This window comes from Setaria italica, chromosome II (assembly GCF_000263155.2).
Source record: "Setaria italica strain Yugu1 chromosome II, Setaria_italica_v2.0, whole genome shotgun sequence".
NCBI lineage: Eukaryota > Viridiplantae > Streptophyta > Magnoliopsida > Poales > Poaceae > Setaria > Setaria italica.
The window spans coordinates 40,587,281-40,602,677 of record NC_028451.1 but is presented as its reverse complement, the minus strand read 5'-3'; the positions used below and the strand labels follow the sequence as shown (position 1 = coordinate 40,602,677).

General features: G+C 44.3%; 2 protein-coding genes and 1 long non-coding RNA gene across 5 annotated transcripts; 1 reads left to right on the top strand and 2 right to left on the bottom strand.

The window, feature by feature from the left end:
* Positions 1 to 414: 414 nt before the first annotated feature.
* Positions 415 to 6,087, top strand: LOC101764947 (FT-interacting protein 1). Of its 2 annotated transcripts, XM_004957646.4 has the most exons (3): positions 415 to 540; positions 632 to 879; positions 2,682 to 6,087. In XM_004957646.4, exon 3 carries the CDS (start codon positions 2,726 to 2,728, stop codon positions 5,747 to 5,749), a length of 3,024 nt encoding a protein of 1,007 aa, XP_004957703.1. In that variant the 5' UTR covers positions 415 to 540; positions 632 to 879; positions 2,682 to 2,725; the 3' UTR covers positions 5,750 to 6,087. The 2 variants fall into 2 exon arrangements, with proteins under 2 accessions (XP_004957703.1, XP_004957702.1); XM_004957645.4 differs by having other exon boundaries at positions 442 to 879.
* On the bottom strand, positions 887 to 2,683 carry LOC111256423. The gene is made up of 3 exons (XR_002676467.1): positions 2,260 to 2,683; positions 1,651 to 1,796; positions 887 to 1,447 (listed from the first exon to the last, which is right to left on the bottom strand). It is a non-coding gene; the product is annotated as an uncharacterized LOC111256423 (long non-coding RNA).
* A 1,023-nt stretch (positions 6,088 to 7,110) lies between the features above and the next one.
* Positions 7,111 to 9,710, bottom strand: LOC101763732 (uncharacterized protein KIAA0754). Of its 2 annotated transcripts, none has more exons than XR_214720.3 (6): positions 9,385 to 9,710; positions 9,185 to 9,251; positions 8,838 to 8,886; positions 8,120 to 8,164; positions 7,916 to 8,008; positions 7,111 to 7,430 (listed from the first exon to the last, which is right to left on the bottom strand). XR_214720.3 is itself a non-coding variant. In XM_004957644.3 (6 exons), the coding sequence occupies exons 1-5, from the start codon at positions 9,625 to 9,627 to the stop codon at positions 7,946 to 7,948; spliced, it is 471 nt and encodes a 156-aa protein (XP_004957701.1). In that variant the 5' UTR covers positions 9,628 to 9,710; the 3' UTR covers positions 7,111 to 7,430; positions 7,916 to 7,945. The 2 variants fall into 2 exon arrangements, 1 of the variants encoding a protein (XP_004957701.1); XM_004957644.3 differs by having other exon boundaries at positions 7,916 to 8,012.
* Positions 9,711 to 15,397: the final 5,687 nt, after the last annotated feature.

Here is a 15,397-nt window from a genome sequence, read left to right as displayed (position 1 = left end):
TGACGACAAAAATTTTGCAATGATAAGCAAGGGTGACCACGGGGGGAAAAATCACAACAATTATTGCGAAAGGACTAAACATATAAAGGCGAGAGATGAAAGGAGAGGAGGAGAAGGAAGGATAACAAAGCAGCAAGCACAAGAAGCCAACAAAGCAACGGTGGCCACATCCACACTGATGAAGTAATGGTCAATGTGGGAAGGCGATAGAGACGATGCCAACCACAGCAAAACGCCTACCATTACCAGCCATTACACTGTCTTTTCTACTCACCTGTCGCTATCAACCCAAATTTCTTTTTGTCTCTCCCTCTCCCTCTCCCAACGCTTACTAATTAAAAGCTAACTAATCTTGATTATTGTTATTAATATCCCGTATTACATAAGTACTATTCTAATCTCTTTGGGTTTACACGCTCCCGCTCGTTCTCCCCTCTTTCCGGTTGATTAATCTCCTCCTCCTCCTCCCCGGAACGGCTCCAACCTCCAACACGGCACCGGCAGCTGACGGCACCGCGCCCCACAAGAACCACCACCACCGTATGCATGTGCTCCTCGCTCCATAGGCTCCCCCACCCCCATCTCTCTCTACTCCTTTTTCTAGCGTGATAGGTTGTTGCACGTTTTGCAGCTCAGCACTTCTCCTCAGTTTCCTGGCCGTGGCATGGAGCTCTCGTAACATAAGCTGCGTGCGGCCACTTGTAATCCTCTCTCCTATCACCAGAGCCAGCCAGATAGATAGCCCTCGTCTCCATCTTCGTCTTGGTCGTCGTCGTCGCTCTCTTCTGGGAATCAGGGAGGAACCACCGAGGGCTGAAGCTGCTGTCTGTTCAACGGCTGAAAGGATTAGCGAGGATACTGCCTTCTGAGCTTCTGAAGGTTCGTGTCCTATCCTCTTGTGATGTTTACCTCTGAATTTGCAGAGCTTCTTGCGTGTCTTCCTTGTACGCTCCTCCAAGTTTTTCTGTCTGGTGATGGAGGGGGAATTGGGAAATCAGATTGCTTCCTACGCTCCCCTTTCTTTCTCAGAATCCACTTTGTTGACATCCTTGCTGGTTTATTTCAAGAAGGATATCCTTGCTAATTCTGTTCACGGCTTGGTGATGATTCTGGATCCAAAACAAAACTTTTGATTCCCCTTTCTTTGATGTGATGCATGAAAACGGGTGCAAGAAGATCCCAGGTTCAGGGATGTACCATCAAAAGCGTTTAGGAATCACTTTATGCGCTGAGAATTTGGCATCTTACCCGCTACGACGACTATCTGCTTTCTTCTGTACATGGTTGTTGTCCTTGATTTTCCCCCCCCAAATTCAGAGCATATACTCTCATAAAAGTCCAACCTGAAAGAAAATCGCAAGGCAAATGGGGAAGCCAAGTCCAAATTTCTTGATCAGCACTGTCTTCTCTCCAGCCAGTCCAAATCTGCTCACTGATTGGATGATACCTACGGTTTAGCAATTAATCATGCAATTAATGAGGTAGCCGGATTTCCATAGACAGGGCTCCATCTATTTATGGATACAATATTTATGATTGATTTTCATTCCGGTATATGGATGAAATCAAGCAACATCATGGAGTACTTGTTCGCTTGCTTCAGTGTTGACACCCCCATCCCATCCTCCCATCACCTGCCTGCCTACCTACCTTTCTTCAGCAAAGGAGCTGCACCAATGGTCCCTCCTAATCTCTTGATGGAACTCAACAAATTCAGTTGCCACTTTCCGGACGTTAGGATTGCGCCTGCTTCATTTATGTCTCCAGATCTCCTTTCCATGTTAGCGCTGCGTCTCCTGCGCATACAAGCGGTATCAGTGAAATAAATAACATCACATTCATACTGAACTTGTGCTCTTTGTCATGAAATTGGACTGAAGTTTCGGTTAATAAGCAGCGATATGTGGTCACGGTGGCAGTCACAATCAGGAAAAGGAAGGGCTGGTGGCCTCTCTCTTTCCCTGCATCAGCATCTGGCCTGCAAAATGTGGCTGATGGCTGTAGCTTATTGAATTAGCACATAATGTTGACGCATGCCATTATTTGGATTGGATTTAAAATGTGTTCTTAGCCTGAGTTCTGGTTGCTGACTATGTGTGCACCAAAAAATGTATTGAATTGTATTGAGAAAGGTGTACTTCATTAGCTGATGATTGTTCAGTAATGGTCTGTGTAGGTCTGTAAGGATAGTTCAATGTAGATTAAAGTGGGTAAAAGTTGTAATAATCTATCTTTCAAAGAAAAAGAAGTTGTGATGACCTTTTCAGAGGCTTGAAGCAGAATACTTCAGTACATGCCTTCCAGCTGTACAGATGTCTAATCTAGAACAGAAGTTGAAGCCTGACATTTCCTATCTACTGTACATGTGTATCCAATGATCCACGAAAATAAAACACACTTTTACTTTATGTTGTTGTCAACACCTCCCTTGTCTACCTTTTCAGTACCTGACATGCTCCAAACAAGATTTGATTCCTCGGGACCAAGGGAAAACTTGTGGGCATCACCAGGAAAATTTTCCAACCAACATCCTATTCATACAACCACCCATTGTACTAAAGTTTTCTTTCTTCCATCACTTGCTTCAACTGGAATACTTGTCAGACTGATAGTTGTATGCTAGCTATTGCTGTAGTTTCTGCAATCGAAGATTTCTAACGCTTGTTTCGTACTTATTTCAGAATAAGGTGCATCTCCTCAGTGCTACAAGATCCAGTGGTGGGCCATGATGAGTAATGTTAAGCTTGGTGTTGAGGTTGTCAGTGCTCATGATCTCCTCCCAAAAGAGCAGGGCACAGCCAATGCCTTTGTTGAGGTCGAGTTTGATGACCAGAAGTTCCGCACAGCCATCAAAGACAGGGACCTCAACCCTGTGTGGAACGAGCAGTTCTACTTTAACATATCTGATCCATCCCGCCTCTCAGAGCTACACCTTGAGGCCTATGTGTACCATGCAAACCGTGCCAATAATTCCAAGGCCTGCCTTGGCATGGTTCGCATATCAGGTACATCCTTTGTCAGCCAACCTGATGCCTCGCCCCTGCACTATCCCCTGGAGAAGAAAAACATCTTATCACGCGCGCGTGGTGAGCTTGGACTAAGAGTCTTCCTTACAAATGATCCATCAGTAAGGGTGTCTGCACCAGGTCCAGAATTCGATATGCTAAGCACACCTACCACTGCACAAGAGCAGGCAGCAGCCAACTCCATTCCAAACCCTTTCCAAGAGACCAGATCAAATCCAGTGAGACAATTCCAGCACTTGCCAAGAGAACAGCAGCGTCCGGCACCAATGACAGGACAAACATACTACCCTGAAGGTGCATATGGAGACCAGCAACAGAGAAGCTTTGCTGCAGTTGCGAATAAAGCTGGGGCCCCTCCACCTCAGATATCAAGGATGTATGCTCCAGGTCCACAGCAACCTATAGACTTCCAGCTGAAGGAGACAAGCCCAACACTTGGTGGTGGCCGTGTTATTGGCGGCCGGGTGTACCCTGGTGAGAAGGTCGGGGCATATGACCTTGTTGAGAAGATGCAGTACCTCTTTGTGCGTGTGGTCAAGGCCCGCGACCTGCCCAACATGGACATCACTGGGAGTCTCGACCCTTATGTGGAGGTGCACCTTGGAAACTATAAAATGAAAACAAAGTACTTTGAGAAGAATCAGAGGCCTGAGTGGGATGAGGTGTTTGCATTCCCTAAAGAAGTAATGCAATCATCAACGCTTGAAGTCATTGTCAAGGACAAGGATGTCATTCGGGATGACTATGTAGGTCGGGTGAGTCTTGATCTGAATGAGGTCCCTGTAAGGGTCCCACCTGACAGCCCACTGGCGCCAGAGTGGTATCGCCTTGTGGGCAAGGATGGAATGAGGGACAGAGGAGAGTTGATGCTTGCAGTCTGGTATGGTACTCAAGCAGATGAATGCTTCCCAAGCGCCATCCATGCAGGATCAACGCCAGTTGATTCCCATCTTCACAATTATATCCGTGGGAAGGTCTACCCTGCACCAAGAATGTGGTACGTGAGGGTCAATGTAATTGAGGCACAGGATATATTCCCAATGGAGAACCACATACCTGATGTATTTGTAAAAGTGAGGCTGGGCAACCAATTGTTGAAGACAAGGCAAGTTCGCTCACCAACCAAAAACTTCATGTGGAATGAAGAGATGATGTTTGTCGCAGCAGAGCCTTTTGAGGAAGACTTGATCATAAGAATTGAAGACCGTGTAGCACAAAACAAAGACGAGATTATTGGTGAAACTATCATACCACTCACAAGGATTCCAAAGCGGGCTGATCACAAGCCAGTACGGCCAGCATGGTTTGATCTCAGAAGACCAGGACTGATTGATGTGAACCAGCTGAAGGAAGACAAATTCTATGCAAAGGTAAACCTTCGTGTTTGCCTTGAAGGTGGTTATCATGTGCTTGATGAGTCCACACAATATTGCAGTGATCTCCGGCCAACAATGAAGCAGTTGTGGAAGCCACCAATTGGCATGCTTGAAGTTGGCATTTTAAGTGCAAATGGTCTGAATCCAACAAAAACCAGAAATGACCGGGGGTCATGCGATGCATATTGTGTTGCCAAGTATGGTTCAAAATGGGTGCGAACACGCACAATCGTTGACAACCTGAGCCCTCGATTCAATGAGCAGTACACATGGGAAGTTTATGATCATGGAACTGTACTCACAATTGGTCTATTTGACAACTGCCACATAAGCGGAGACAGTAACCATGGTTCCCCAGGCGAAATGGATAAACCCATTGGGAAAGTGCGAATTCGGCTTTCAACACTTGAGAGTGGGCGGGTGTACACACACACATACCCATTGCTTGTCCTCCACCCATCAGGAGTTAAAAAGATGGGTGAACTCCACCTTGCCATCCGGTTCTCAGCCACATCCCTGATCAATGTGCTCTTTACATACTCTAGGCCCCTCTTGCCCAAGATGCATTACTCGCAGCCTCTGTCAATAGTCCAGCAGGAAATGCTCCGCCACCAGGCGGTGCATCTTGTTGCAGAGCGCCTGGGGCGCATGGAGCCACCAGTTCGCAGGGAAGTTGTTGAGTTCATGTCAGATGCTCGCTCTCACCTGTGGAGCATGCGACGGAGCAAAGCTAACTTCTTCCGTCTTATGCAAGTCTTCTCTGGAGTCATTGCTGCAGGAAAGTGGTTTGGCGACGTTTGTCAGTGGAAAAACCCAGTCACCACAGTATTGGTTCACGTGCTCTTTGTCATGCTTGTGTTCTATCCAGACCTTATCCTGCCAACAATCTTCCTCTACATGTTCTTGATAGGGCTTTGGAATTACCGGTTCCGTCCACGCTTCCCACCACACATGAACACAAGAATATCTTATGCTGATGTTGCACATCCAGACGAGCTTGATGAGGAATTTGACACATTCCCAACCTCAAAGAGCCCAGATCTCGTTAGGATGAGGTATGATAGGTTACGACATGTTGCTGGGAGAATACAGACAGTTGTTGGGGACATCGCCACTCAGGGAGAGAGATTGCAGTCACTGCTGAGCTGGAGAGACCCAAGGGCAACGGCTATGTTCCTAATATTTTGCCTGATCACAGCGATTATACTATATGTGACACCATTCCAAGTGATTGCACTCTGCCTTGGGTTCTTCTGGATGAGGCATCCTCGGTTCCGCCACAAGGTGCCAGCAGCACCAGTAAACTTCTTCAGGAGGCTACCTGCAAAGACAGATTCTTTGCTGTAAAGTTCCTAGGAGAACAGCTATCAGTGATGTCTAATGTACCTCTTTGTATGTGTTTCTTGTGACCCCTATATTGTCGTATAATAGTATTAAGTGAGATCATATGCAATTGCTGCTTCATGTGACAGAACACATTAAGTCAATTTCGTCAGACAACTTTCCTGCTTTAGAAGTTAAGAAGACATTCAAACTTTTGTATAGCACGAAATGTATGTAAGATGTCTACTTCAACGAAAGTTTCTCCAATGAGTCAATTTTTTTCATGCTGAGACTTTTGATGTCATATTGTCATCTGGATGGGAATATGTAAGTTCAATGAAATAAACACTCATTCTAGTGTATGTTTTCCATGTCTGAGCATCAAAACCTTGCTGCATTATGAAGATGAGAATCAGAACCTTACTGTATTTGAAAACAGGTAATAGCATTACTACACCTGGATGTCATTCTTTGCACTTCCTTTGAAGACAGTCTTACCATTCTGGGACCTGAAGAACATAAAAAGCAAGTAGGCAACTAACATAAATCAACAATATCCAATACTGAAGAACTAATCCAAAAGGCATTTCTAACATATTTAGCTCTTCTAGTTATTTATTGCCTCATCAGCTATCATCTCAGAGAAAATTTTGAAGCACATTCAACCCTCCAAAGAGTGATGAAATATGGTCTTCTGATTGCTTTTCTGTTAAAAGCATTAACAGCACATCTGGTGCTTTCAACCTATAAGTTTTTCCGTATAATCAAACTATCAAGGAGCTCAAAAGATTACCTGAAAAGAAATTGGTTCTCAAGTCTCAACATTCACTAAAAACAAATATCAAGTTTTGTTCAGTAAAAAAAGAGGCAAAATAGGAATTGCATCAGCTCTCATACTAGGAAGTGCATTTGTTCCAGCGTTACCTGTGGGTACTGGACTGTGGCGCCGTAGCTACCAGCGGTGACATGTTCTTTTTAGCTATTTTTCACTGATTTAATGAGTACACATTCTAATATGTATTGTGGTGCTACAAAGTCTAGAAATATAAAGAAATTCGAGAGATGACTGGTAATCAGGCTACCCAGCTACTGCTAAAGGTAAAGCAACAAAGGTATTTGGAAATTTGTAATCAATAAGAAGTTACTCTTCATCACAATATTTGAGGCGCCTAAGAAAAGCAGTGAGAAAGTTACCATTTTCATGTTAACCTCACAAGGCATCTGTCTCTTTAAGCTATTAATTTTTGCTTACAAATACGATATTAAAATTGTTGGCAAAATAGAAAAGAACAATACCACACATAATTTAATGTTATCACAAGTGGATCATTGTCATAAAATCCATGAGTGAGCAAACAAAAATAAAAGATGGTTGAACAAAGAGATAGCAGGAAAATCTTTGTTTTCATTTATCCCCAGTTTACAGAGATAGTCCATGGGCTGAATGACCCATTTACAAATGTAACTCCATGCACACATCATAACGAGATAAGTTGTTTTTCAACAAATGCATAGCATTGTTTACAAATACACAAAAGATGGAAGCGTAAATCAAATCAAGAGTAAGTAGTATTTTATCATGCCATGGAAGGGGAAAGTCCTCCTTTGTTGGCATAAGCCACTTCATATTTCCACCAGCTGGTTGCCTTGGAACTAAAACACATGACATATATGTGGTGTATCATTTTCCTTACAACCTGCAGCACTGTAGTGGCAAGAATCAGTACAGGTGCACCACAGCAGGAAAAGAACCAGTAGTCTGCAACTTTGTACTGCGGTCAAAAGTAAACATTTGATGAACTAGCAGTATGTATTGATGTCAAAAGCAAACATTCGAAGAGCATTCTGTTAAGGTGGATAATAACATGGCTACTTGAGGAATCATCTTATAGTGAAGTGTTGAATGCATCCTACATTTCAAAATAAGTTAGCGATAGTAGGTCATAATTAAAACATAAAATCAATGAGCCAACCAATAGATGCACATGCACCTGTACTGTATACAAAATAAGGCCTCCATTCTTCCAAGTTCCAAAGCCTAAAGTGGGTGATTGACACTTTACTTTGAAAACCTTCCTATTAGTTTTTCTTTGAATGAGGCACTGAAGCTCTCACAGATCATGTGAGCCACCAAAAAACCCCCCTTGAATTGACCCAAAAAACATGCCATGGACTTCCAGTGGTAGTTACCTTATATGAGCTACTGATAATATCCACTGACTAGGGGAGGCGGAGCAACTGATTGACAGCCAAATCTAATGAATCAACATTTTTTCGTAGAGTCTTTCTTTCGGAAAATTAAGATTTAACAAGTCTGAAATGAACAGTGCTAAACTATTAACCAATTCCATAGTGAATAGAAGTACATATTGTCAGCAACTACCAAAAGGATACAGTTGCATAGCTAAGCTTTCCAAGCCTCTCATTTCCTCATTTAACCTGCAAAAACATATTATCAGAAAATGCTAGTGAGAATCAAGAAACACAAAATGGGTGACAAAGAAATACACTTTTTTTCATATAAAATCTCCTTCCGCTTCAAGAATCACAGTAATAATGCAATTCAGCAAAGCTTTTAACCAATACTGAAAAACAATAATATTTTAACAAAGAAATACACATTTGTCATATAAAAATTCCTTTTGCTTCAAGAATCACAGTAATCATGCGATTCAGCAAAGCTTTTAACCAATACTGAAATTTGCAGTTTACAGTTACTTCCAGAATTGCCATTCTACTTTACAAAATATCCCCAGAATAAGTATACTCCCTCCGTCCCGAAAAGAATGCGATTCTAGTTTTATCCTAAGTCAAACTGTCCTAAGTTTGACCAAATTTATATAAAAATGCACAAGGACTTATGATACCAAATAAGTATCACTACATTTGCTATGAAATATATTTTCATAACATATCTATTTTGTGTCATAAAAGTTGATACCCTTTATAAACTTGGTCAAACTTGAGATATTTTGACTGAGGACAAAATTAGAATTGCATTCTTTTGGGACGGAGGGAGTACACTGCTAGAACATAAGCTGTCTACATACTGTACTATCACAAAAAGCATGGAAAGATGATAGATGAAGAACATTTTGGTCAAACTTATCACCTCAAGCACGAATTGATGTATTTATTTCCTTTTGAAGATGCTTCAAGTGCTGCAAAAACATAAAAAGTAACAATCAGAATCTGGAGCACCAACGGAGTAATAAATGTTTAGACATTTCAGACCAACGAAATCATATGTGACACAATCCAAACACAAGAGGCTACATCTAATAGAAAATCACAAATCAAACTATGGAAACCTTGCAATGACTATCGCTACAGTAAAAGGAGCACGCTTCCCAGTATCATCAGAGATTTAGTTTCCCCAATTCGGACACAAAATTTCCCCCAATACATGCGAACACTCGAGAGAGCCTAGTAGAATCATCAACAGTCTCGCGGCCTCACCGGATTCCTGGAGGCGGCCGACGACGTCGCCCAAGCATTCAATATTCTCCGCCGACGTCGAGGTAACCTTCGTTTCCGCGCGTCGCAGCAGTAAGATTCATCATAATCCATCAGTGTAAAGTAGCAGTACATAGCGGAGCAGCGGAAAACAGAGCTCGAAGGCTCGCCGCGTTTTGGGGGCATGAAGAGAGAGTACGTACGTTGTTGAGGGCGACTCGGAGGGAGGCGAAGAGGGACGCGTAGCTCTCGGCGATGGCGGCGGCGTCCCTCTCCACAGCCTCCATCGCGGCTGCGACCTCCCGCGTACCTGGAGGCGCCGGCGCCGGCGATTGCGTCCCCGGGGCAGCGGCGGGGGATGATGATGTCTCCGCCGGCGATGGACCCTCCAGGGGTGGCGACGGCGGCGGATCAGGGGACTCTACGGCGGCCGCGGCGGGTTCCATCTCCTCCGGTTGGGTTTCTGTGTCGTGGAACGGAAGCGGGGAGGGGAGGAGGAAGGCGTCCTGGCGCTCTGTGAGTGACGTGTACTGACACGTCATATGATGCGTGGAGTCTGACCTGGGATTTGATTATTTTCTTTCCTGATTTTTTTATTTTTATATTTTATATTTTAGTATTTTGCAAAAATATATGTCATATATATTTTTGCAAAACACTAAAATAAAAAAATTCCTCTATCCTTCCCTGGATCAGGCGATTAGGCCCAGTCCATCTATGATGTGAAGGGAAAAAAAAAGATAGTAGTTGGGTCCCGTATGTGTTGAGAATGTTAGCCCATGGGCTTTTATAGGCCTTCGCTAGTAATTTCGCTTTTTGTTTTTTTCTAAGGTTGTAGCATCATCATACAAAGAGGCTTGAACCTACCCGAGGTATTATTCCATCCATTTGCCTGACATAAAAACTTCGAATTAATCATCTCCCGCCACATGATAGAGATCAGGCCTTTACCAAGCATGAGTGACACAATTTATTTAGAAAAGAATAAAGCTCCGTAAATTGATCCGCCTAACAAGTGGAGAAAGTAAGCATCCAAAGTTTCAAAGGGAAAGATCACCAAATGTGTTTGGTGGCAAAGAACATCGTCTCTGCTTCTGTGTTAGCGGTGATAGGGTTATTTGCCACCAGTCGTCGACGACATGTTCACCATCAATGTCTGGCTGCTTCCCTGCCTAAACTATTGATCAGGAACAAAACCACCTACACAAAGATGCAATGCAAGCATAGATGGTCAGACAATGCACGCGCGCGTCAAGTTGCATGGCCAACAATTCCTAGCTGCAAGCTGGCCGGTCAGCAGTCAACTGTTTTATGCCTGTGCTAGGCCAGTCTGTACAATCTAGGTCTCCTTCTGTTGAGCCAGCTGCTGCGCCAGAACTTGGCTCTGTTTCCATGTCCGACTCGGACAGTCCGAGGTTAACAGTGGTGCTGGCCCAAAATAGCTGCCTACCCACATCATCACAGGGAGGTGCAATTCCTACCCATGGTATATCCAGATCCACCCATTTGTACCACAGCCATCTGAGCCATAGTGCCCCGTTGAATGTTTTCTTTTGTCCAGTATATATACCAAAGACCATGAGTCGTAGTCTCGTAGAGCTACCCATTTGCTGCTCTTCAAATTGGCCAATTGGGCACCTCCACTGTCTTCTCTCCGTCGTCCTTGCTGTCAATCTCAGTAGGTGGTGGGCGACGTCGGTGCCGTCGAGGAAGCCCTGGAGTTGCGTGCCTTGCAACACGGGCATGACCTGCGCTTTCCATAGTGGAAAGTTGGTCTTCGTGACTCGTGAGCTTCTCTGACTTGGCCTAGCAGCGGCGTAGCAACGGCCGGCAGAGGATGATGATGAGCTCATCATGGCTAGGTTTTGTGGACCTTCGAACTCATGAACTGTGATAAATGTAAAAATATGCCAGCAATATATAACTGCTTGGTTACGAACCGGAACATTGCCAGAGTTGGTGAAAACCTGCATGAAATATGCTGGAAAATTGGTGAAAATACATGCATGTCAGAGTTGCAATGTCATGCATAATTTGGGTTGTGTGGAATATAATAGAAAAAAATGGTGTTTGTTTTGAACGGCAAGACCTAGCACACCGTACCCTGACCAAGCAAGTGATTATTCAGACTTGCTATTCGATCCTATTGTGTTCACCGGTGAAAAACTCACCTTTTAGTTTCGGTTGGTAAGCTATAGCTCCCAAAAAACCAACAGGGACTAATTATTCGGGACTAATTAAAAGGTTAAAAAAATAAAAAAGTGGGCCGCGCGGCCCCGGCTGCTCGTGCCCTTACCGTTGCGCTCCTGCCGCAGGCCGCGCACCGCTCCATGGCCTTGGCCATGGCCGCCCGTGCCCGCGTCGGCCGCCCGCCGCTCGCCTCGCCGCCCCTAGCAGGCCAGCCACAAGGAGCTGGCCGCCCACCTGCGCCAGCTCGCCCGCCGCTCCGCCTCGAAGAAAGGGAGAGGAGGAGGAGAGAAGATAGGAAGAAGAGAAAGAGGCATGCGCAAGGAGAAAGGGAGAAGAGGAGAGAAGATAAGAGAGCACTGCCTGCCACCGGTGGAGAGAGAGCGCTTTAGTCCCGGTTGGAAACACCAACTGGGACTAAACCTTATAGTTCCGGTTGGTAATTCCAACCGGGACAAAATGCCCCATCAGATTTTTATGCCCTACTAGCCGTTACAACCGGGATTAAAGGGGGTTCTTTAGTCCCGGTTGGTAAACCAAGACTAAAGCTCCCCCCGTCGGTGGTGGTATTTTGACCCAGGACTAAAGGCTCTTTAGTCCCGGATCCAAAGAAAACCGGAAAAAAAATGTTGGATAGAAGGTCTCTTCTCTACGGGTGATTCTTCTGGTATAAACATGAACGTGTGTAGTTACTAGTGATAATGATTACTAAAATAATGTGAAGAACAGTTGTCCGACGACACATATAGCCATTGAATGAATAGTTTGCAAGGCATTCCAAATTCATTCAAACAAATCAAAGATGCCTCCACCTACGTGCTGGTATAGATCCACAGTGTGCATTCAGCTATTATACATGAATGTAGGGAGCTCGTTAGAATAATTATAGGCCCACAAATAAATTCTACCAAGCATATGGATGAATGTAGGGAGTGTCGACAAGAGGTAAGAAAAGAGATGTTATCCTGTGCAAGCCACGCTGCATGCGCCGGATTTTCAGACTCTTCCACCGCTTTCAACACGGAGTATCGCAGGGGTGCCACCACCGACCCATCCAGAATTACTAGCAATCGCGAGCCGCAAATCACCGGGAGGACTTGTGCTCGCCACACAAGAAAATTGTCTTGGTTCAATTTCTCCGAGACAGGGATCGAGAAGATCGCTGAAGCCGCCGAGGAACTTGTTAACACCAATGATCGTCGACGGAAAAAAAACCAAATACGCCAACTAGATGACTTGTTGAAAAAAAACCAAATACCATGTAATGAACAATGGAACGGCTTAACCCTCAACGGGTGCCGGGTACTTCATTGTAACTATAATAGTTACAGATATGATTACAAGACCGTATCAAGTACGGTTGGAAACAAAGGAGTCCTACTAGGATAGTAGAGTTCTACTCCTACTCCTATACATCATGTATTTCTACAATGAGTTCACTGGTAATACATGAAAAATCATGAACGAACCTGGTTGACTAAAAGATCAGTCATGCAATTGAATCGATGTTATTCGGTCGAACTGGCTATTTTTGGTTGAACCTGTGAACTGGCGAATCGTTTTGTGGTGAACCAGTTATTAGTTTGATGTTTAGATATAAGTTTGTAGCTTGCATTTTTATATACAACATCATAAATAAAAAACTATGAGTACAATTCTGAAGGTGGATGTAACTGGCTACATTGTGTGTTTAGTTAGATGTTGCTGGTTTGATGTCCAATTCTGAAGTTTACATCTTGTTTTAGTTAGTTGTTGCTGTTTTTTTTATTCTGATATGCTTGATATCGATAACTCTTAATTATTTTAGTTGTTGCTTTTCTTGACGTTGTGCATGTCAGTTCTCATGCTGCAAGCCTACAAATGCATCGCATGTCCTATTTCATGTGTAGATCTTTGATATTCTTTGTTTTTTGCGATGTTCTTTGTCAATCTTATCTTTTGGGTAGTGATTGTAGAACAGTCTGTACATTTCGTATGGCCATGCTAGTTAATTATGGTCACTTGTGTCGTGTGTGTGGGACATTACTGCTGCAAGCATGAGGAAAAATGAAGCTATCTTCAATGAAATAATCTAGACCCAGCTGAAGCACGAAAATGTGACTGTGAACGTGAAAAGAAACTTCAGATTTCAGAATCCAGTGTAAGTTGAAATATCTATTATTAACACATTTATTACCACACTTTCACTGATTTCAAACTTCCTGAAAACAGATGCCACCATTTCTATACAAATAACCCATTGTTTTTCACTTTCACCAGGTGACAACTATATTCATAATTCATGTGCTATATGGGTACACCAGGTCTGAAGGTGCATTCCTTTCCCGTACCAGAAATCAGCAAAGGTATATATGCATTTTTCTTTTCTAGTCCAAGCAATTTTAGTATTGAATTCACACACTGACTGGATCTCCTCTCTTTTGTCTTTTTTGGCTGAACTCCAGTTCTTGCACCATCATGCTGAATGCAAACCCTGTTGTTAACCTTTTCTGGTGTATTCGGAACTAACACTGCTGCTGTTGGTGCTGACGCCTCATTTGATACTTCATCTGGGACTTCACCAAATACAATTCTGTACTGAGCCTGAGCTACACTACTAATGACTTCGTTGCTGCAATGACTCTGTAAGTGGTTTAATTTCTTCTAATGCTTAACAATTCTTGTTAATTTGCAACTGTTATTTATGTCCAAGGAATCCCACTTGCCCTTAGCAGTGAGTAGCATAAAAATTACGGGGATCAAATTTCATGCCTTGTTTCTGCTTCTCTTACTATCTTCTGCACGTACTTTGAGAAATTTACAACCAAAGTTTAAGTTGCAACACTAATGAATAAAATAGCCATTATTACATTGCCTATAATTTCATTTTAATAACAGGAATCGGAAAGAATAATGGAACCAACTCGTAAAATATGTCGTCATGTAGAAACTTTTTTTATTTTTTAGGACCAATTCACCATATTCTATCATCCTATATCAATGAGAGAACCTATAAGAAAATAAATTTCAATTCATCCACCTACACCGTACTTTGACAATTTTTTTCATCCTAACAAATGATTCTTCCTTTTTTGCGCTTGACCTCCCACGCCCCCCATCCCCACTCCTCCCCGGCACCTCATGTGTGAGTGTCCTACTACGATAGTGTAGGACTAATACTCATAACTCTAGTGGAACCCTTACTCGCTGCATTAATCTTTTATTATTGGTTTGTCCAACCATGATGCTATGATTTTTTTTATCATATTTCAACCACGCTTGCACCAAATAATCCTCCATCATCACGAATCCCACCCGCCGATTGTTACCATTTTGTCTGACCTCTAGGCTGCTCAGACCACGGTGAACTCCATAACCGAATTCTAAATTTTCTTAACATCACAAGAACCGCTCACAAGTTGTAGTTGAAGGTCGAGGTTTCTAAACAACGAGACAGCCGAGAGCCCGAGACAGTAGTGGGAGCCAACGAGACAGCCGTCACCGGAAAAATCGGTGCCTACCCTAAACAAGTCCAACAAGTCCAGGCGACGAGGTTTCCCCATTTAAAACGATAGGGCACTGTGTCCCCGTTCCCCTTTTCAGTCCAGTCAATTTCTCCGGCCCATTTCACCCGAGCGAGCGAGGTGTGTCCTGAAACCCTAGCTAGCGTCCCCCCTACCGTCTCCCCCTGCACCGCGCCGCCGGCCGTCAACCACCTACCACCTCGAGATCTTCCGATCCACCGCTCGTCGCCCTCCCTGGGGTGGCGCCTGATCGATCTGCCGCAATCCCCCGGACTGCGGAGAGGTTCGGAGCGTACAAGGATGGCCGCGGCGGGTTCGTGCGAGAAATGCCGGGAGGATCAGGTAAGTGCACCGTGCTGCCGCTGGGGCCTTCTCCGCCGCTCCCGGCGGCTCCGGCGCAGCGCCGACGACGGCGAGGAGGACCGCATCAGCGGCCTCCCCGACGATGTGCTCCGCCTCTTCCTCGTCGGCCTCGGCTGCGCCCGAGGCGCCGCCCACACCGGCCTGGTCTCGCGCCGGTGGCGCA

Excerpts from the sequence above, each read along its gene's own strand:
- LOC101764947 (XM_004957646.4), top strand. The coding sequence starts at position 2,726 with ATGATGAGTAATGTTAAGCTTGGTGTTGAGGTTGTCAGTGCTCATGAT.
- LOC101763732 (XM_004957644.3), bottom strand. The coding sequence starts at position 9,627 with ATGGAACCCGCCGCGGCCGCCGTAGAGTCCCCTGATCCGCCGCCGTCG. Across the intron at positions 9,252-9,384 it reads TCCGAGTCGCCCTCAACAAC|GTTACCTCGACGTCGGCGGA; the intron begins GTACGTACTCTC and ends GCGGAAACGAAG. Across the intron at positions 8,887-9,184 it reads CGGCCGCCTCCAGGAATCCG|CACTTGAAGCATCTTCAAAA; the intron begins GTGAGGCCGCGA and ends ATGTTTTTGCAG.